The sequence below is a fragment of the Branchiostoma lanceolatum genome, chromosome 13, assembly GCF_035083965.1.
Source record: "Branchiostoma lanceolatum isolate klBraLanc5 chromosome 13, klBraLanc5.hap2, whole genome shotgun sequence".
Taxonomy (NCBI): Eukaryota; Metazoa; Chordata; class Leptocardii; order Amphioxiformes; family Branchiostomatidae; genus Branchiostoma; species Branchiostoma lanceolatum.
In genome coordinates, this window is record NC_089734.1 from 930,674 (window position 1) to 953,831 (window position 23,158).

A 23,158-nucleotide genomic window follows, 5' to 3' on the forward strand; every position below is an offset into this window, starting at 1 on the left:
CACTTATGGTACAAATTTACATGCACAACACAGCCTAAAGTCCCAGGGTTCACCACTCAGCAATAAAGCACAATAAAAGCCGGGCCGACCCAGAGCTCACATCGCCGTCTCTGGGCGGTGCTTTTATATCGCCACCTCTGATGATTCACACACTCTCAATCACTTCATTCTCCGTGCTTGGAACCATTCCAAGACCAGTTTCTTCCACAGGTTCGGACAAACTCATCGGCCTGATTGCCATTCTACGGAAGCAACGCATGGACACTTAAGTTACAATACGCTGGACCGCACCTACACTAAGTTACTACATGCTGCCTTGAATATATCTTGGAAAGAACATCCCACAAAGGACCTACATGTACTATACGAGGACCTTAACCCCCCATATCTCAAGTCATCTGCGAGAGCAGATTACGCTTTGCTGGTCATTCGTGGAGGAGCAAGGGAGAGATCATACGCAATTCTGAGTGGAGTTTAAACTGTAAAAGCCAACACAAATTGGACTTACCCAAATTTTCAAGACCACCGAAAATAATTTCATCAGGTTGATAGAACATATACTATTAGGATATTAGAGGTGCTTTTTTCACAAACGGCAATTCACCCACAACGTCCACTCTCTCCCTTATAATAACTTACAATATCTCCCTGACAGGTGTTCTTACATGCTATGGCTTCTGCAGCTTAACAATGGCCATTGATTTGATTTGATTTGATTTGATTTGATTTATTCGACTGCAACAAAGTACAGCCAGGGCTTCCCAACTAGCCAAAGGCTATTACAAAGGGTTAGCCCTGGGAACAGGTTTCATTACAAACGTTCACAGAGTTCATTACAAACGTTCACAAAGCACGCCAAACAGATACATAAAACGCCAAACTAGAAACATAGAAGAAACAGAATTAACAAAAAACAGCACAAAACTAAGCGCCTGTGGTAATGGCCATTATCTGCCTGACTACAATTGAGTTCAAAAGATGTACCCCTATCCTCTTCTCAACATTACCCACCAAAAGCAATCAGAAACCAACAAGCAATCAGAGACATGAGAGAAAAAAAGGCTTATAATATGCTTTTGCAGTTTAACATGGCCTGAAAATTGTTTCGCCTTATCAACTATTTTCTGAATTTGCTACGACTGCAGATTTCTGATGGCTTCATTTCTCAGTAACCTTACTGCCAAGCTACATGTATGATAGGTTTGGATACGAGGCAACTCAACATTGGTCACCAAAAGCGATCATAAACATGCATGCAATCAGAGAAATGCTTTAATTGGCAATTTAACATGGCCTGAAAATTTTGTTTTGTCCATCTACATCAACTATTTTCTGGATTTGCTCCATTGCAGATTTTTGATAGCTTCATTTTCCAGCTTTGTGGCCAAAAGGAGGCTGCGATTAAAAAACGGCGCGCTATCAGAGATTGCTTTAATTGGCAGTTTAACAAGGCCTGAAAATTGTTTTGTCCATCTACATCAACTATTTTCTGAATTTGCTCCATTGCAGATTTTTGATGGCTTCATTTTCCAGCTTTGCGACCAAAAGGAGGCTGCGATAGAAAAAACGGCGTGCTTTCAGAGATTGCTTTAATTGGCAGTTTAACATGGCCTGAAAATTGCTTTGCCCATGTACACAAATTATTTTCTGAATTTGATACAACTTCAGATTTCTGATAGCTTCATTTCTCCGGATTTGTGGCCAAAAGACAGCTGCAATAAAAAAACAGCGCTATCAGCGGAAAACAGCGAAATTATAACTTGGCTGTCTTCTCCCTCCTTCCTCACAATACCCCCGTATACAACTTCAAGTCAAGCTCTGTTTTGCTACTCTCCAGGCAGAGGAGTGGGTCCGGCAGGTTTTTGACGTGTTTTTAGGCGTTTTTGTCGGGCTTTCTACTTTGTCATGGTATCTTTCTATCTTTAAAGATAGTTAAAGATAGAAAGATACCATGACAAAGTAGAAAGCCCGACAAAAACGCCTAAAAACACGTCAAAAACCTGCCGGACCCACTCCTCTGCCTGGAGAGTATGTTTTGCTGACTCACATTGGCTTTTGCATGTAGATCACTAAATGACAATTTTGCTTTGCCAGACTAAATGTACTATTTTTTGAATATGCAACAACTGACTTCCGATTGCTTGATTTCATTTCTCTAGCTCTGCGGCCAAAAGACAGCGCGCTATCAGCGGAAAACAGCAACGTTATAACTCAGTCAAGCTCTGTTTTGCTGTCAGATTGGCCTTTGTAGTCAACTATGACAATTTTGCTTTGCCTGACTAAATGTATGACATTGTACTGTATTTTGAATATGCAACAACTGACTTCCGATTGCTTAATTTCATTTCTCTAGCTCTGCGGCCAAAAGGCAGCGCGCCATCGGCGGAAAACAGCAACGTTATAACTCAGTCAAGCTCTGTTTTGCTGTCAGATTGGCCTTTGTAGTCAACTATGACAATTTTGCTTTGCCTGACTAAATGTATGACATTGTACTGTATTTTGAATATGCAACAACTGACTTCCGATTGCTTAATTTCATTTCTCTAGCTCTGCGGCCAAAAAACAGCGCGCTATCAGCGGAAACAACGATGTTATAACTCACTGTCTCCTACCTCCCTCCTCTCAATATCTCCCCTATAATCTCAAGTCAAGCTCCAATTTGCTGTCGGATAGGCCTTTGTAGTCGACTATGACAATCTTGCTTTGCCTGCCTAAACGTATGTACTGTTTTTTGAACTGTCTTCCGATTGCTACATTTCATTTCTCTAGCTTTGCAGCCAAAAAACAGCTACGATTAGAAAACAGCGCGCTATCAGCGGAAAACAGCAACGTTATAACTCACTGTCTCCCCCCTCCCTACTCCCAATATCTCTAGCTCATCTGCAACACACCTCATCGCACCCGACTGAGCACAGGCAATTACCACGTGAGTTCTGTCTAATAACTAGTACTTTTATTGTGGCTCAGTCAATTAAGATGCACTCCCGAACAGGCACTGACAAGCGGAGCATAGGACAGGATCATTAAGATGCACTCCCGAACAGGCACTGACAAGCGGAGCATAGGACAGGATCATTACCATCAGGGTTGTCTTCAGCTTAATTTTTTTCCATCCAACTCGTTGTTTGGGAGCCAAATTTCTTAATTTTGTTGTTAAATCTGTCATTTTAAGCTTAGAAAATACATTTTTCATGTCATCGAGTTCAGATTTTTTGGACGGAAGGTTTGAAATTTGTGTTCGTTCCAACGAGCAAATTTCGATCCCGGGACGGAGGGACGGATCCTAGAAACAGCCTATCGGATTACGATATGCTCGTGAACAGGCACTGACAAGCGGAGCATAGGACAGGATTTTCAAGGCCTTAGTAAATTGTGAACAGGCACTGACAGGACGGGACCATTATGAGATTGCTCTGGGAATTGCGGCTCAAGCCAAATTATCACATGGCCCGAAAGAAACTAGAAATCGGCTTAGGGCAAAATAAAACACTGAACAGGTATAATAAAAAAACACTGGTTAATTTGGAACAGACACTGTTGGTTTGAAATGAACGTAGGTCAAATAATTCTGATAAGTCTGAGAACCAATAAATTGAATTGGCGTGGCCTAATGATAGGAATTACAATTTTTTGTCCTTTCTTCCAATGTATAAATTGAAGATAATTGTACACATTGACAGAAAATGGGAAAATAGGAGGGAAAAAACGATGCCTTTACAACAGAAATCGAAACGACAAATCAAAATTCATCCTGAGATGAGTAGGGAGGGCAGACTTCAGCATTTAATGATAGGAATTGCCTGTTCTGTTACCATGCATGATAGTTAACTGCACACATTGACAGAAAAAGGGATGATGCCTTAAATACAACATGCTGATAAATCAAAATTCACATTGATATCATGAGAAAAAGGAGTCTTTCCAACTGAACGTATTATTTTAAGCTCAACAGTCGCTGTGCATATCAATAGGAACTGCAAGACAAGTTCTCTCTTACCATACACCATAGTTAACTGCACAGTGACACATTGTTTGAAAATGGAAATTTTTTTTGGAGAATTCAAGCCTTTACAACAGTGCTGATAAATCAAAATTCATATTCGAGACATTAAGAGGAAAGGGAGCATTTCAAACTGAATGCATTATGCTCAACAGTTGCACTCTATAATTATATGAATTATTTTTTACCATCATGTAAAAACCATAGATTACAAACTGCACGCATAACAGGGAAAATGATGCAACTGTGCTGATAAATCAAAATTCTTATTGAGACATTAAGAGAAAAGGGAGCCTTTCCAACTGAATGCATTATGCTCAACAATTGCAGTGAATTATGATGGCAATTGCTTGTTCTTCCTTACTATGTATAAGGCTGCACAAAGTAATTTTTATGGATGACGTCCTTTGGAAACCCTAAATCTAATGTGAGAGCGCGAAAAAAAAACAAGAAGGCCCGAAAAAAACAAGATGTCTAGATTTGAAAAATCTGCACTGCTGACAGGATGATCAGTAGAAAAATTGCACTACTGAGAGGACGATCCTGTCAGCAGTAGAAAAAATGCACTGCTGACAGGATGATCCAATTTTTTCTACTGATGACAGGATCATCCTGTCAGTAAGTAGCCACTTCCTTATTTATGCATTTTGCGTGACGAGTTATATGCATTTTGCGTGACGAGTTTTACATTAATCTAACGATTTGCGGCACTGTCGTAACTCTTTGGTCATAGTTACAGGAAGCAGAATTTCTTGTCTTTTTTCTGGGTACAGACCAAAATCAATGCGCGCCCGGACGTCATCCATAAAAATTACTTGGTGCAGCCTAATTATATATAACTGCATGCATTGATAAGAAATCAGAAAATTATTGGTAGCGACAACAGTGCTATAATAATGAATTCGAAATTTGTATCCCACTGGTCCAGGAATATTTTATGATCAAGGAATCTGCCATCAGCTTATTTGCAGGGCTGATTTTTTATGGCTTGTCATGAAATGGTACGGATGGAAGGCTGAGGGGCGGCCATCTTGGTTCCACAGTAAGCACATACGACCTTGAAAATGGCGCAAACCTCCTAAAAATCTATGCAAGTCAAGGTTGAAATCAATCAATTCACAAACTGCTGTAGATGACTACATTCCAAGCTAACATCAATAACAATAAACTACAAACTCCTGTATGTTTAAACTCTGTCTCACGTAGAAAAAACTCATTTCCAGACAATCTATTCTACAATAATGCGTGTTGCAAGTTTCCATCAATACGAGGACCCGAGGGTACATGCCCATAAATGTCAGGCCGGACCAGGGGGGGGATTTGAGTCGCAAGAGGTGGAAAAATACGATGTAACCTCCATCTGCTGGGTAACATTCTACTTCATTTTCTGTGCACCTAAATTTTCAGCTTAGCTCGCAGCACCAGTCCTTATCGTTAGTCCCTGACTCAGATGCTGTCTGAAATGTCTGTCTGTTTCAAAATTTTATCCAGTTGCTTGAGAAACTATTTTTGGCGTATCTTACTACCTGGATGTCTAACCTTCATCAACGCACCAGTGCACCTATTCCCAAAAATGAATTTCGAGTCCTGCAGTAACGCGCACAAATCATGATTGTTTACCGGGACGTCTTTGACTGTTGAATAATTGTATTTCTGATTGGTCTAGCGCCGGGCGGCAAAAACACATTCTTGCATGTAGATCATCAAATGCAACTCCCCACGCACGGATATTCTTAGCAACAATGTCACAAAAATCGATACAACGCAACAAGTTCTGCCACAATGTAGCAAACTAATCAATCCTTTTACAGCCCCAAATGCAGCCCTCTTTTCATGTATCCAAATGTAGACATGAAATCTCATTGATCTCAGAAGCTTGGAGTGACTAAAGGCTTCTTTTGTGCCCGCTTTTAATAGATCTTTCCTAATTTGATAAATCCAGGAAAATTTGATTCCGAGTAACGAAATATCAATCAAAAGTGGCAGCTCTTTCTTAATTATGCATGGATAATGGCCTTCTGTGACTAACCACCACTCTACAATTTGAATGACTCAGTTTGGTCTGGTTTGATAAATTTACCATCATTTTCACTAATGGCTTCATGTAAATTGCACACTTTTGTCAGGGATGCCCCTGTAGCTCAACTGCTGGTAGCGGGGGGATTAGGACATTCCAATTTGGGCCAATAATACATGCATCCCTATGGGGAAGTTGACAGAAATTAGGTGTCATTATCTCAGGAACCAAATTTAAAGATCCTGACCAAGAAAACTTACCCTCAAATTTTTACCAGTTCTGTAGACTGTCATCTATCAGAATTACGAGAACTTCTATACGGCTAGTCTCCGGGGAAACACCCCCGAGCGAGAGCACTTGAGTCGGTCCATTTCCCTTATAAAGGCCTGCTCGCGACCATCACACTATCTCCCGGGGGTCCAGAAGACAAAAAGATGAAGAAAGGTCGTTTTTGTCAACAAATTCTAAAATTATGAAGTCTGAACTGTCATACCCACCCCAGACTTGCCAAGCGTTCACCAAAAAGCCCACCAAGAAAGGCTTTCAATGTTTTAATGCCCTGTTTATTCTTGAGCTCTCTCACCGTAGAGTCTAGGCGCCTGCGCCAATACCATCATCCCCCCTAGCAGCCTCTCAGTTGAGCTCTTAGTTCCAATAAGTTGCTAACTGGGAGACCCCGGTTCAATCCTGGGTCAGGACATCTTGGTTGGGGCTACACCCGTTTTTCGGAAGGAACACAAAATGGGGGTCCAGTGTTAGAGCATGTGCCTCAAGCACATTAAATGGGCATGTTTTTTTTTTATTACTACAGCTGAACTGTTTTGATGTCCTTTGAGGACCACATTTCACCAGGTTCAATCCTGGGTCAGGACATCTTGGTTGGGGCTGCGCCCATTTTTCTTAAAGGAATTTCCTGTTTTGATATGATTTGGAGGTTGAAATTTCACCAGTCTTGAATGTTACGTGCAAAATATATCAAACAAAATTCTTGATGGCATTACTCAGGGCCGTGTGATCATGGCCGAATGCTTTCTTATGAAATTCCTTTAAGAAACAGACGTCAGGATCAAGGAAGGGCCAAGGAGCCAATATATTCTTCACTCTCATGTCAAAGCAATCTGGGGAAATGAAACAACTTACAGTATGTTACTCTCTAAGCAGAGGAGGGGTTCCGGCTGGTTTTTGACATGTTTTAGGCGTTTTTGTTGGGCTTTCTAGTTTGTCATGTTTTTTTTGTCTCTATATACCCCAAATAGAGACTAAAAAAACAAAACAAAGTAGAAAGCCCAACAAAAACGCCTAAAAACGCTTGGAGAGTACGGTACCGCAAATGCAGAAATGTTCGGCGACCGTTTCATCGCGAACCTAAAACCACCGCGAACATTTTTGTCTATTGTTTATATTGATTTTTTAGGACGGAAATTTTATAGGGAGGCTTATCTTTTAAAATGTATTGCAGCCTCAACCCATACCTTGATTAGAAGACTACAGTAACAGTTGCATACCATAGTTACATTAATTCATCATATGCCTCCTAATTCAATTCACCCCCCCTCCCAATCGATATGTATCAACTGTTTGAATCTTTTTGCATCCCTTTGCTTAGAAATGAATGATTGTGCATTCAATTTCCAAAATGCTTAATTTTGATTCATGTTCCCTTCACTGGTAAGTTGATTAACAGTGCATTAAGATCTCTTAAAAGATATGCTTAACCTAACTGAATTTTTCATGAAAATCAAAGAAAGTCGTTCCAAAAATACATGATTGTTTGTTTACATGATTACACTTTTGCACCCTTGCACTGAGTTTACAGCATATATTTCTCCCATGCTTGGCTTAATGCATTCTCAAGGCATTTGTTGATTGAAACACTACTTTTAACAGTAACAGTACATGGTTGCATACATTATAAAAGATATGCCTCCTTATCAAATTTACCCAAAAAAATATGTCAAAAATATGTACACTGATCACACTTTTGTTCCCCTGCACTGAATTTACGACACACATTTCCCACTGTTGTTGCTTGATATGCCCTACACTCATGCATTAATAGCTTATCAGAGTATAATTGAAGATGTCTTAAAAGATATGCATATATTTGTTGATTAAAACACTACATTAGTAACTGTACTGTATGATTGACATTATACATTTTAAAAGATATGCCATGATAAGTTCATAATTAATTTAGAACATAAAAAAGGTCGTATTCATTCCTCCCAATCAAATTTCCCTCCTAAAAATCAAGTCCTACATGTACCAAAAATACATAACAATATATACACTGATGACACTTTTGCACCCTTGTATCAAATTTGCAGCGCAAATTCCCCCCCCTGCCGTTACCAGTGAAGCTCCCCACACTCATTATTCAGCTGTCTTTGAATGTATCAAAAAGATATGCCTAACCCAAATGAATGTAATAATATTATAATAATATTGCATACTGAACTGTATTGTATACTATACACAGATGACACTTTTGTGGCCCTGCACTATATTTACAACCCACATTCCCCCCTGCCGTTACCTGAAGCTCCCCACACTCATTATTCATCTTTCTCCACATCTATCAAAAATATACAGTATGCCTAACCCAAATGAATGTTTTCTGGAAAACAAAAGAAACTCCTAGCAAAAATACATAAAACTACAGTCATATTTGATAACACCCCTATGCAGAAGGTAATTTCTCCACTGCTTTCAGGTATTTGTTGATTAAAACAATACTGTGACAGTAGTAACTGTACTGTAAAATTGCATACATCTTAAAACATATGCCTCCCAAGCAAATTTCCCTCCTAAAAAATTAAGTCCTACATAATATTATATACAATGATGACAGTTTTGTTGCCAATGCACTGAATTTACAACCTGAATTTCCCCCTGCCGTTACCTGAAGCTCCCCACACTCATTATTCAGCACCCTTCAATATGCAGCTTTCTCCACTGGGAGCCAGACCCAATCTAACGCTTTCATCTTTTTATGGTGATGCTTTATCCCTCCAGGTCCGCAACAATCGCACCATTTACAGACATTTCTGCACTCGTGGAGGAATATTATAGTATCACAGGTGGGTATGTGTGCTAATACATAGTAATAAGATGATTTTTTTCTCAATTGAAAGTATCATGAATAATCATGATCAATTACTGGTAGTGAATGATGTATATTCATCTTAATGAATGCATGAAAATAGTATTTTTCAATCACACTATCTCAAAATCCCTACAATTATTACAGCACATATTTCCCCTTCTGTATTAATGATCGTTTCTTAAAATCATCATAAATGATCATGAAATTTATGGCAATAATCATATGGTAGCAGTGACTTATTCATGTCTTCTCTGAAACATAAAAATGCAATTTATAACATGATTTTTATATCATATCCAGACAAATCGATCTCAGCACGTTGAATAAAAAACACCCTAACCTACATAAAGGTATAACATGCAGATGAGACCCATACTAACATCTCATCTGCATCACAAACATACAAATTCCGGCCCCCCAGGTGATTCCTTAGCCGTAGAATCAACCCCAACCGATTCATCAGTGGCCCTGAGTCCCCCGGTTCAACACCCGAGGGTTTTTACTGACAGAAAAACAACCACCTTGCTTCCGCGAGGCAGGTCTGAGGTAGTAAAAACTCCCTGCCGTTTTAACCTAAAGATGGCAGCCATCAGGAGCTGGTAGGTGAAACATGTAAAGGCAGGAGGGACGGGGAAGAGAGAAGTGAGGAAAGGTTTGGATTTAGGGTTCGGTACCTGGATTTTTGCAGCTTTTTACTGACAGAAAAACAACCACCTTGCAGCTAGTGGGCAGGTTTGAGGTAGTAAAAACTCCCTGCCTTTCTAAACTAAAAATGGCAGCCGTCACAAGCTAGTACATGTAGGTGAAATATGTAAAGGCAGGAGCTTGGATGAAGGAGATTTCTTCGTGAGGAAAGGTTTGGATTTTAAGGATTGGTACCTGGATTTTCGCAGCTGCGCTCGCCACCTCGGGGTCGTTAAGGTCAATGTCGACTTCTTCTTCCTCCTTGGGCTGAGCCGCCTCTCCGTCCGTCTTGGGGCCGTCATCTGCCGGCGGAGCGGAAGGAGGCTGCTCCTGTTCCTCTTGCTCCTTCATCGCCTTCGCCTGCTTTCTGCTCTGGTACCCCCTGAAACAGCAAAGCATCTTTCTTTAAGATTCGTGCAGGCGCTTTCTTGAAGGAATTTTGCAAGGTTTTTAGGTAAACCAGATGTCCTGGGAGAGACAGGTTGTCAGGCGGGGCGTTTGGCACCTCACGATTGTGAAAATAAGCTGCCAATGAGATAGAACAGGCACGGTCTGGGTAAATGAGGGCCGTACCACTGCAAGGAAGGTGGAGGGGTGGACAGGTCGGGAGGTTTTTCGACCACGTGGCTCCAATGACAGTATGGGGTTTTGAATAAACTGTGAGATTCATATTCATCTTCTCAAATTTGAATTAGACATGTCGTCGAGACGTCGACCAGAGTATATTCTGAAGACAGGTCTGAAAATATCCAGTTTTTGAGATTGAAGAGAAAAAAAATCCACAATTTTTTTGAATTTACAAAAAAATTTGTTATATCATGTACCAAATTTTGCAAGAAAAAATATTCTTAGCCCTTGAAGAAAAAAACAAGCAGTTTTTTCAAGCATGAATTTGTGTTCTTATCATGAACTGTCCCCTGGAACAATCAACAATTTACAATTTGGCAAAATGATACATGTGCAATGTTTACAATTTAATCAAATTTTGCAGAAAACAGATATTCTGAGCCTTGGAAAAACCAAAAAACAGTTTTTTGAAAACATTTTTTTCCCATCATGAACTGTCCAATGGAATGTAATGGGATGTGTTCCCCTGCTGATAATGATGACTAAACTGTAACATTCATATTCATCAAATTTGGATTATAGACATGTCCTAGAACAGAGTATATTCTAAACAGAGGTCTGAAAATACTCAAAGCTTTTTAGAATGAAGAAGAAAAATCAATGATTTAAAATCTAGCAAGCCACAAGAATACATCTCTTTGTTACTGTGCAATATAATGAACCAAATTTTGCACAAAACAGATATTCTGAGTCCAGAAAACAGCATTTTTAAATCATGAATTTGTTGGGTTTTTTTCTTCATGAACTGTCCCCTGAAATATAATGATGTCCAGGGATGTTTTTCCCCTGATGATCATGATGACACATCAAATTTTGACAAAATGATACATGTGCAATATTTACAATGATCATGAATCAAATTTTGCAGAAAACAGATATTCTGGGCCATGGAAGAACACTTTAAAAACAGTTTTCTCAACATGAATATGTGTTTTGTTTTTTTCATCACGAACTGTCCCCATGGCCAGGAATGTAATGGGATGTTTTCCCCTGCTGATGATGATGACACATCTGTAACATTCATATTCATCAAATTTGGATTGTAGACATGTCCTAGAACAGAGTATGTTCTAAACAGAGGTCTGAAAATACTCAAAATTTTTTAGAATGAAGAAGAAAAATCAAGGATTTTTAACCTAGGAAGCTACAAGAATACATCTCTTTGTTACTGTGCAATATTATGAACCAAATTTACACAAAACAGATATACTGAGTCCAGAAAAAACAACTAACAGCTTTTTCAAATCATGAATTTTTTTTTTTTGTATCACGAACTGTCCCCTGGAATGTAATGATCATGTCCAGGGATGTTTTCCCCTGATGATCATGATGACACATCAAATTTTGACAAAATGATCATGAATGAAATTTTGCAGAAAACAGATATTCTGGGCCATGGAAGAACACTTTAAAAAAAAAAACAGTTTTCTCAACATGAATTTGTGTTTTTTTTTTTTATCATGAATTGTCCCCAGGAATGTAATGGGATGTTTTCCCCTGCTGATCATGATGACACAACACTCCTGGGGGAAATCTGACCCTCCTCCCTGTAGATAGGATCTCTGCAAACTGATGAAGTCATTTCTGTTCATTTTCTCCTACAGCCAAATACAGGCAAAACTGACCAAGAAGCTAAGACCACTCAGGGGACCGAGATGATCCTACAGCCAAATACAGGCAAAACTGCCCAAGAAGACCACTCAGGGGACCGAGAAAAAGTTACAGCCAAATACACGCAAACCTGCCCAAGATGACCACTCAGGGGACTGAAAATTGTATAGCCAAATACAGGCAAACCTGTCCAAGGAGACCACTCAGGGGACAGAAAATTCTATAGCCAAATACAGGCAAAACTGTCCAAGATGACCACTCAGGGGACTGAGAAATTTCTACAGCCAAATACAGGCAAAACTGACCAAGAAGACCACTCAGGGGACTGAGAAATTTCTACAGCCAAATACAGGCAAAACTGACCAAGAAGACCACTCAGGGGGGAACAGTAAAATCTGGTCAGGTGGTCACTATAGACAGGATTCTTAACACTTGTGTCAATGGCAAAAATTTATGTAAGGGACGGTCCAAAAAGTGTGGCCACATTTGCCTGGTGGTCCTTATGTAGAGGTGGTCACTTGCACAAGTTTGACTGTATATCAATGGTCAGGTTATCCTTATGTAGAGGTGGTCACTTGTACAAGTTTGACTGTATATCAATGGTCAGGTTATCCTTATGTAGAGGTGGTCACTTGTACAAGTTTGACTGTATATCAATGGTCAGGTTATCCTTATGTAGAGGTGGTCACTTGCACAAGTTTGACTGTATATTAATGGCCAGGTGGTCTTTATGTACAGGTGCTTAAAATTTTGTGTTCAGCATTTAATTGGCAAATAAGAGCAACCTTAATACAATGCATTAGGAGACAGTTGTTTAAAAGTGCAAAAGAAATATTGCAATTCTAACTATTGCTCAATGATGGTCCTACACTGCATTTCACTTGTGTCATTCTGTGTTGGACATCAAACAGTGCAAAGTTGTAATCCTTAACTTATGTGCAACAAATGAAATGTGCTGATCGAGTTGAAATAGATTCTGAGGTTTTATGTGCAATGGAAATACTACAGTTCTAACTATTATGCTAAGGGATGGGCAGTGTACTACATTACAGACTTTTATTTTGTGTTGAGCCACAAACAGAGTAAAATTGTCATCCTTGTAATTTTATACAAGGAATAAAATGTGCCAATACTCTAATATGAGGTATATACACTTTGGAAATAATTCTGAAGCTTCGGGTGCAAAAAACACAGCAATTCTAACTCCCTGCATTTCACTTGAAAGTGTAATTTTGCATTGCACACAAAACAGACTGAGACTCAGTGCAAAATCGTAATCCTTACATTATGCAAGGAATTAATTGGCCAAACTCTACTCTATCCTACTATACTAAACTGAATTCTGAAGCTTTGGGTGCAAAAAAACACAGCAATGGTGTTTAAATGACTGGCCTGTACAATATTTACTCTTCCTCTGTTTACCCTACCCTAATATCAATTCAGAATCTGAAGCTTTGGGTGCAAAAAACACAGCACTTGTGACTGGTGTTTAAAAGACTGGCCTGTACGATACTCACTCTTCTTGTGTTTCCCTGTGATATTTCCGGACACAGGTGGGGATGTTACACAGGCATGTTAGTAACAGACAGCACGTTAAACATGTCATGCACAATAAATCTACATTCTGGACAATTTCGTGGGAAGACTTTGTTTACAGGAAAGGGATTGACTTTGGTGTATCGTGAAATGACTTCCGTTTTGGATTCAAACAACTTTGAAATGGGAGGCAAAGTGACATGGCTTATAATACTCTATGGATAATCTAGTCTAGATCTACAAATAAAAGTATGTATTTATCTTAAAGTTTGATGACACTTCCTGATTCATGATTTGGAGAAGAAGAAGAATACAATTTGATAAACAGTTTTATGACAATTACTCTAGGTATGGATAACCTACAATGTAGTCTAGATCTAACTAGTATGTATTTATCTTTGATGATACTTTCTGATTCATGGGCACATTTAAAGAGGCTAAGGACAACTAACAATTTGATGAACAGTTTTCAAAGATATTTATCATTTCTAGGCAACGTTTCTAGAAAGCATGTGCTTGATTCTCAAGATGATATTTGCATGCATTTTAGGTTGGTAGGCTAGGAAAACATAACGATTTAGCCTCCAAACATCTGCTTGGAGATTACCACATATCATTGATTCATCAGGTGGAGCAGGTGCGACGTGCCCCCTAGCGGCTCTTTCAATCACTGCAGCCTAAACTACAACAGGAGGCCATTTCCTGTTCCTGTAACACATCCCCCCCTTCCTGTTTAGGGTTGAAGTAATCTCCCGGCCATCTCTGGCATTCCAGCTCAATTTATTTTCCTGCCTGCCCTGCCAATATCACAGTTTCACTTGGGCAGTTTTTAGATTGCTGCGAGTTTGCTATTAGCTATTACATGTAGGATAATGCCACACCAAATTTATTCGTTGGTTCTTGGATGTAAAAAAATAACACTAGATTGAAATATTACCATAAAAACAGAGTCTAAGGGCTGTATCTTGGTGCACACAGTTTCAGATATACATTTAATTCGTGGTGTTATAAATTTGCAGTAGAGAGGTCCCTGCGAAAATGAGAAAAAATAAAACCACCAGAACATTTACAGATTTGCAGTATGCTGTAAATGCAGAAATGTTCGCAGTGGTTTTATATTCACATTTTTCGCCGTTAACTCTTTACCACAGACTTAAAACCACTGCGAAAAGCCGTTCCACTGTGTGACTGTAGCACTATTATTGTTTCAAACTCGAACTCAAAACCACCGTGAACATTTCTGCATCTACAGTATAGGACATCAAAGGCATGCTGGTTTGAAACCAAATCATTAAAAACATGGCTGCCAGCTAGCACCCAGGGGTGACATGTTTGTTTTGTGGGAGTGAATCCATTATCACTATTGATGGCTGCTCCTCCCACAACGGCCTTACATGTCCCAGACTGGCACACTGGCTATCTGTCACTCTGTCTGAAGGGACACTGGGGCCACTGTTGAGGGTCTGTATGGGGGGGTCCCCAAGAACACCTTACATGTCCCAGCTGACACATTGGCTATAGGTCAGCTCTGTTGGGACTCAGGACAGGGGCCACTGTTGTTATTTTTTTTTTTTCTAGATGGACAAGAAAGCTCAGGAAAAGAGTGGGAGTGAATCATTATCACTGTTGATGTGCGCTCCTCCCACAATGGCCTTACATGTCCCAGCTGACTCACTGGCTATCTATCACTAGTTCTGTCTGAAGGGGACACTGGGGACACTGTTGAGGGTCTGCATGGGGGGGTCCCAACAACACCTTACATGTCCCAGCTGACACACTGGCTATCTGTCAGCTCTGTCTGTTGGGACTCAGGACAGGGCAGGGGCCACTGTTGTTATTTTTTTTTTCTAGATGGACAAGAAAGCTCAGGAAAAGAGTGGGAGTGAAGCCATTATCACTATGGATGTGTGCTCCTCCCACAACAGCCTTACATGTCCCAGCTGACTCACTGGCTATCTATCACTAGTTCTGTCTGCTGGGACTCAGGGCAGGGGCCACTGTTGTTGTCATTACTAGTATTTGTTTTTCCAGAAAGACAAGAAAGCTAAGGAATGATGTACTGTAGAAAATACAAAAGGGGACTATTTGGGTTTCATATGCAAGGGATTTGAAATGCTCCAGAAACTGGCCTGCCTACACTCCAGAATTATGTGTTTATTTTGTTAGTGGACCTGACAAGGTTTGGTGATGGCTGCACCTGACATGTCCCAGGGGGAAGAAGCTAGCCATCAAGCTACAGTAACTGGTTTTGAGTTCCTGGGATTTGATTTCACTGTAGGGAGAAAATTGACTGTTCCTGGTGGTTTTAGTTTGTGGTTAAAACAAAGGGGTAGGCTGGCTTGCAGAAGAGAGTACAATTCTAATTTTTTTGCTGGTGATTTTAAGTTTGCAGAGACAGAGGTTGCCGGGGAAAACTGCGAACAGGAAACGACAGTATGTACAGGAAAACAGGGCAGGGCTAGGGATATTTGTTTTAGGATGTAAAGTCCAAGTAATGGGTGGAAAAAGGCTAATGTGTGATGTGGTATGAGAAGATATGAGTTTTACATCACATGAATTTATCTATCCTACAGCAGGCAGTTTTGAAACAATATTTTATCAAAACATTGACAGGTGTTAGTTTGTCACTTTATCTACAGGGATAGCAGGGCTTGGGATGTTTTTCTAGGAAGTAGAGTCAAAATTAAATGGGAGGAAAAAAACAATGATTGAGGGTGTTTGGGTTTGGAAGGTCTGAGTTTCATAATTCACATGTATAGATGTATCTATACATAGTAAAAAGGGTAATTTTGAAATAATTTATCACTAAAATCTTGACAGGGGACACCCATAGATAATCATGTTTACTTTGCAGGTCAGGGAAACCACAACTGTTGCTGATCAGTGCTCCTCCCATGGCTGATCCCTACATGTCCCAGAGGGAAGGTGTAATATATCATTCTGTCTGAAGGGACTGATGAGGTCATCAGATGTTTCTTTTCAGAGAAAAATGTAGGAAATGGGGTGAGAGGAATGCCAAGGCAGTATGTGCAGAAGACAGAGGGTCTTTCATAACGCACGTACAATATAACCAACGATGAATATGATGAATATAACCAAGGGGGTTAATGTTGAAACTAATCTTAACAGGTATTGTAGGTCAGGGAACCCACAGCTGTTGAATTAAATGCTAAGTGCTCCTCGCATAACTGTGCCTATCTGTCACTCTATCTACTGGGAGCAGGACTAAGGCCACAGCAATTGCATTTGTCGTTTCATAGATTTTCCCCATATCTAGATAATAGGTCAAAAAGATAGACTAAATCAATTTATCTTTGCGTGGATCTGATTTCGTAACTTGATTTCGTAGTAAAAGTGAAAAGGAGGTTTTTGTGATGCGTTGAGTCTAAGGTCGAAACAACACTGTATCTATCTATGTAAATTTCATTTCCTGTCAATTTTACCCAGGGTTGCCCAGCTAAGTGATTAAAACTGCTTTGCATTTGGGCCCTGTGTCATCAATTATTCAATAAATAAAAGAAGTACTATACACAGAGTAACAGTGCTGTAGCACAACAACACCTATTTGTAGTGTCATGATTTTGCTGTAAGAGTTGCCGTCACTGCAAATATAAAACCACTACGAATATCTTAAGATCTACAGTATAAAAGGGCTGATGTATGACAGGGGTTTGTGGGGATTGGGATTTCCTGCTCATTATGGAATTGCTGGTGGACAAACAGCATAAGGTGGGCTTTGGTGGTCACACAGAGACTCCTAGCAAAGGAAGATAAAATTACACTCTTAAATTCCACTGAATAACTTATCAACCTAATAAGAGCAGTGTATTTTTGACACCATCAATTGTTTAACATTTGCTCAGTCTTTTCGCTTATCTAGAATGGATATATTCCCATTGCTACTTCTCTGTGTGTCTGTTTGTCTGTGTGAATTTCTGCAGTGCAGTTTCTGTATGTTCTGCCAGAGGGCGCTTCCCATCTGAGGGAGTGAAGTCTGCCATCCCTGACTGCCTGTTTTGCTTTGTTAACCTAATTTTGTCTCATCATTCACTTAGCTCACACCATTTATTTCCTGGGTTCTTGGACGTTTGTAGATGAAAATGTAGCAAGCAGATATCATTAATGCAGAGAGCAAGGAGAAAAGCTTGAAGGTGACTGTATTCTCTCCATAAAACTGAGTGCACCAAGGCACTGGTAGTTAGCTTGATAATTTTTTCCAGTTAGAAATCTTTTTTTTAAACCGACAAATTTACTAATTGGAATTGTTCTGGCCTTAGTCTTCCTTTTATCTTCAACTAAACCCTACCTGTTGCAGACAAATATACCGTTACATGTATATCACAACAACTTTGTTTACATGTTTACTTGTTGTTATTGATGTTTACCTGAATCCTGCCTGTATCCTGGCCGCCGCCAGGTCCTCTTCTCTGCCCTTCTCCTCGGGCTGGGGGGACTGGGAGCCCGGCTGGGATGCCTGGATCTGTAAGCAAACGGGAGGCTAGGGTTACTCTTGTGGTCAAATGTGATGCTAGGGTTTCTGTCGTAGTCAAATGTGATGCTAGGGTTACCCAATCAAGTACATGTAGATGACTGTTGCAGATAGTTGTAGCCTACATACCGACTGTAAGGTTTTGGACCATCGTGCACCGGGGCATGTCCCTATACTGGAAAGGTGTGGTGGGTTCTTTAACGTGCATGGGGTATGCCTCTCCCCAAACATGGGACCTCCATTTAACGTCCTATCCAAGGGAAATCCCTAACCTAGACTTGGTACTCAATCATACCTGAGAGAAGTAGGAAGGTTGTTTTAAGTGCCTTTCCCAAGGGCACAAGATCGGTGACATGGTAGGATTTGAACTCAGGATCACTTGGTTCAGAGCCGAACGCTCTGCGGTTGTGCCACACGACCCCACTTTACATGCTAATACCACATACTGTAGTCAAGGTGACCTTAGCCCAGAGGCCATCAAATCTTTCAAATCTTTTATTTCTTTGATCCAACATGACAGAAGTACATATAATTCATTCAGATACATGCACTTCTGAATTGCGTTGATCTTACATATAACATTATGTACACAATATAACATAACAACAAACTACGACGCAGACTGCAGTTGACTGTTGTACAGACAGATGGTACAGTGCAGGAAAGAGTTGTGCAGTCTGTTCGTCCTGGCTAAGGGGACACTTATTCCGCCAGAGTTCCTTAGAGACCTTCCAGTGGCCTCTGACCTAACATGCGGTACCAGATCATGCAATGGATGGTCTGATTTGAACATGCACTTATACAGTTTGAGAGCAGCAAGCTCACGTCTCTCCATCACTGCAATGGCTAGTGACCGGCGGATGTGGAGAGGACGTGTGATCGGCCGCTGCCCGACCGACCGATGATGATGAATTTGTCCTTTGATATATGCTAACCCCATCCTCCTCCCCTGACCCATGACCCCCAGTGACCCCTACAGCCTGACGAGGACCCTACACGAGGTGCAGCCGAGTTACGTGGTTCTCTACGACCCGGAGATGGAGTTTGTACGCCAACTCGAGGTCAGTTTTAAAAATGTCTTTGTTAAGACATGTCCTGTATTATCCTTAGCATTTTCTTATAAGATCTGGAGCATGTAGAAGGTTTGGAATCGCCTTAAGTCTTAAGTTTCTATGTATAATTTGCTAGATGCCAAGGGAACAACTTTGGGGCCTGTTAGGAAGTCACTGCAATGGCTAGTGACCGGCGGATGTGGAGAGGACGTGTGATCGGCCGCTGCGCGATGACCGATGATGATGAGTAAAGACTACCCTGTCCTTGGTGCTGAACTATTTGTAAACCAGCACCAGTGGTCAGGCATGAAACTCAAGCTGACATGTAGAAGATTAGAAAAGCAACAGGACACTCTGTCCTTGGTATTGGATTGCTTTCCAGAAGACATCATACCCACATTAGCCAAATGAAATATCCTGACCCTGTTAAAATGCTAGAGCATTAGAGATAATGTTGCGCACATGTAAGTCCCACTTTTAAAAGAGATGCTGGCAATTCACGATTGTTCGTTCTATGTCTCTATAAGTCTTGGTTGTCTTTCATACGATTGACATAAAAAAATACATTTATTACTAAATATAGAAAGGAGATTCTTTTGATTGACACGTAAATTCAGCAACAATTTGAAATATTAGGCCTAAGTTTTCAGGCATGAAACTCAAGCTGACATGTAGAAGATTAGAAAAGCAACAGGACACTCTGTCCTTAGTACTGGATTGCTTTCCAGTAGAAGAAATCCCACTGTGAGCTAAATGAAACATTCTGACTGCGTTGAAATACTAGCATGATCCAAAGCATTACAGGTAATGTTCCCACATGTGGAAGTTTTGAAACTGAATTTACAGTGAGCTTTGGAGTTATATGCCTCTATAATTTTTTCTCTAGGTCTTCTTTCATATGACAGACAAAAGTGTGCTGTAATACAATACTAGAAAGGAGTTTTTTTAATTGACTTGTAAATGAAGCAAGAAGACTTTGTAATGACTAAGTTGATTTTCTTGTGACCCAGTATTTTCCCAAAGACATAGGCACTGGTGACAGGTGTTATGTTCAGAAATGTCACTTTCCCAACAAATACTGCTAAATAAATGCAAACAAAGATGGAAACTTTCTGTATATATTTGAAATCTAACACAAGTATGCAGAACTTTCCCTGGATTAGTCCTAGATAATTGGTTCCTCCCATGTAACACTTAAGAGAGAAACTCTGCCGTGAAATACGGTAACAGCACCTTGGTTTGACAGCTTGAAACACTGCTTGGCGCGAGATATACCGGGCGCAGGTGCGACAGCTCGTTAAACGTTACACAACCAGCGGCGGCCATGAAAACGTGTCACATCAAGGGCCAGTTTTACTGGCTGAGAAATACAAATGTAGATTCCTGCTGACTTGGCCAATGGGAAAATCATTAGGTACAGGGAAGTACAGATGTACTTGGGTGTTCTCCCAAAGACTGTATTTCCATCTTATACCCGAGAAGGGTACTGTAATTCACTTTATCTTCACGGTGGCAAATTTCACGGTGGAAGGAAAATGGACATTTTCACTGAACTTTAACTTCACGGTGGCGGCAGGTGACTTACAGAAAGGATGTGTGGAGGAATCATGAATAATTACAGCAGGTTTTTCACGGTGATGATAAGTTCACGGTACAGAGGTGACTGTGAAAACAGTGAACATAAAGTTACAGTGAAAGAAACAAGAATTACAGTATTAGCTAGCAGGGCGTTCAGGCGTCTTTTGGACGCCCTTCACTAGAAAAACAAAGAAATTAGACACCTTTTTTGCAGCTGGACGCCCAGAGGACACCCTGAATCCGTGATAATTACATACACATGTTACAGATCTAGAGTTACTGTTTTTGTTGTCCTACCAGACACTGGAACAGCATGAAAATTGATTGATATGTAAAGCTACCAGGTAAATGATACTGTTAATCCATCGAGCCCATTAAGTCTTACATTTTTGCATTCTATAACCTTTGTTCAAAGGCATCTGAGTGCCATTACATCACATTTCACCTTTAAAACATTGATAACAATGCCTTGGACAGTGACCAATGACACTCAAACTTGAAGGGCTTGTATTTTTACATTTCATTGTCCATGTTCAAAGGCATCTGACTTGTATTATCTCATATATCACCTTTAAAAAACTGGTAGCAATGCCTTTGACAGTGGCCTTACATCGCATGAGACTCGAACGTGTAGTTTAAAAGCGTAGTCCATTCTTACAACTCATTGTCTATATGTATATCAAAAGCCTACATTCTTATATTTTGATGTCTATATTTAAAAACAGGAGGAATACCTTTTACAATGACCTTACATACCATGAGACTTATGTACTTTAAAAGGCAACTTTCTAAGATGTGAATGTCTATGTTCAAAAACATCTGACTTGCATTATCCCACAATTTACCTTAAAAACTGTCCGCAATGCCTTTGACAATGGCCTTAACTCCCATGACATTCATACGTAAAATTTTAAAGGCTAACTTTTTCACATTTTCTTGTAAATATTCATAAACATCTGACTAGCATGATGTCATACATAACCTTTACAAGGCTGGTAACAATGCCTGACAATGACCAAATGTCCCATGACATTCACAGTTCAAAGGCTTGTATTTTTACATTTCATTGTCTATGTTCATAAACATCTGACTGACATTATCTCATATTTTGCCATTAAAAAATGCGCAGTGCCTTTGACAATGGCCTTAACTACCTTGACATTTTATCTAAAGAAAACTTGTAGCAAATGCATTTGACAATGATCTAATATCCCAAGAAATTACTACATTTTCTCACCTTTACTTCTAGACATCTTACTTTCTACCACATTTTACCTTAAAGCATTTGCAGCAGTGCCTTTGATAGTGACCTTACGTCCCGCGAGAGTCTCGTCCCACCGGCGTGAATTTCTGCACCGCTGGCAGGTAATTAATACCGAGCTTCACGCCCTCACCACCGTGTTTGACAACGTGCTATGCTCGTCGCTCCCAGGTGATGAATCCTCCGTACGCATCATCAGTCAAGCCTTGCACCCAGTGCTTAGGCCACACCAATTTAATTTCTTGCTTAACGGAATTTAAAAAAAAAAATTCTAGATTGGAAAATCAACATGAAAACAGTTTCAGGGAGTGAACAGGGTCAGGTGCAAGTATTCACCCCAGTCTTCTGTTTTAATGATGTCCTTGTGCTAACATTTTACCCAAAAAATCGGTTGAATTAAATTGGTGTGGCCTTGACATTAGGCCATATAAATTCAATACCATAGATTACATCCATGTTTGCACTGCATTGAATTTTCATCTCTTTCATAAAATCAAAGTTTCATGCCTTGTTTTTCCTTTTTTTTTAATGGCTAATGAAGTGCAATAACAGGTTGCCCCTAAAAACATTGGCTTCTTTTTAACTGCAGGTTACAAGCATCATATCCCTTAAGCTGCCAGGTTTTTTAGCCAAGTAAAAATCAAAAATGTTTGACCCCTGACCTCCCTCACGAAACCCGCGAAACACCCGGCGGCGCTAACTCCCCTAACTTCCCGGCTTCGCGCGCTACATGCACGCAAAGCTGTTTTGTTCTGGGGAATACCCTATCCCGGTTATAACCGGGTCCAGCACACAAGGCATATTTCTGTATCCCTAATTAAGTCGGGACTGGCAGCTTAAGGGATATGATAGAAACTGTGCTGCTTTGTTGTTGGTTTGCTCTTGTGTGGATACACATGTTCATGCATGTAACAAGCAGTCCTGTCCGGCACTGAACTATCTGAGGACGGATCTCTAGTTATGAAACTACACATCACATGCTAATATATGTAGCACTTTAATTCTTGATTTGTTAACGGTAACTTAATTCTATTTATTTATTTATTTATTCGTTTGGCATGCATTGTATTTACATGCCAGGGTTGCCCAACTAGCTTAAGCTATTACAAAGGGCAACCCTGGGAGAAAAAAAATAATCATTACATTAAACATACATAATCATTACATTAAACATACGCAGAGATCACTACTAGATTA

General features: G+C 40.1%; 1 protein-coding gene across 4 annotated transcripts in view; it reads right to left on the reverse strand.

The window, feature by feature from the left end:
- The window catches only part of LOC136446808 (neurofilament heavy polypeptide-like), a 57,716-nt gene that overhangs the window by 3,916 nt on the left and 30,642 nt on the right, over nucleotides 1-23,158 (reverse strand). For all 4 annotated transcript variants that reach the window (XM_066445402.1, XM_066445403.1, XM_066445400.1 and 1 more), the window contains 2 exons: nucleotides 17,967-18,061; nucleotides 10,003-10,189 (listed from right to left, as the gene is read on the reverse strand). In XM_066445402.1, coding sequence (XP_066301499.1) covers nucleotides 10,003-10,189; nucleotides 17,967-18,061 — 282 coding nt within the window. The remainder of the gene's footprint in view (nucleotides 1-10,002; nucleotides 10,190-17,966; nucleotides 18,062-23,158) is intronic.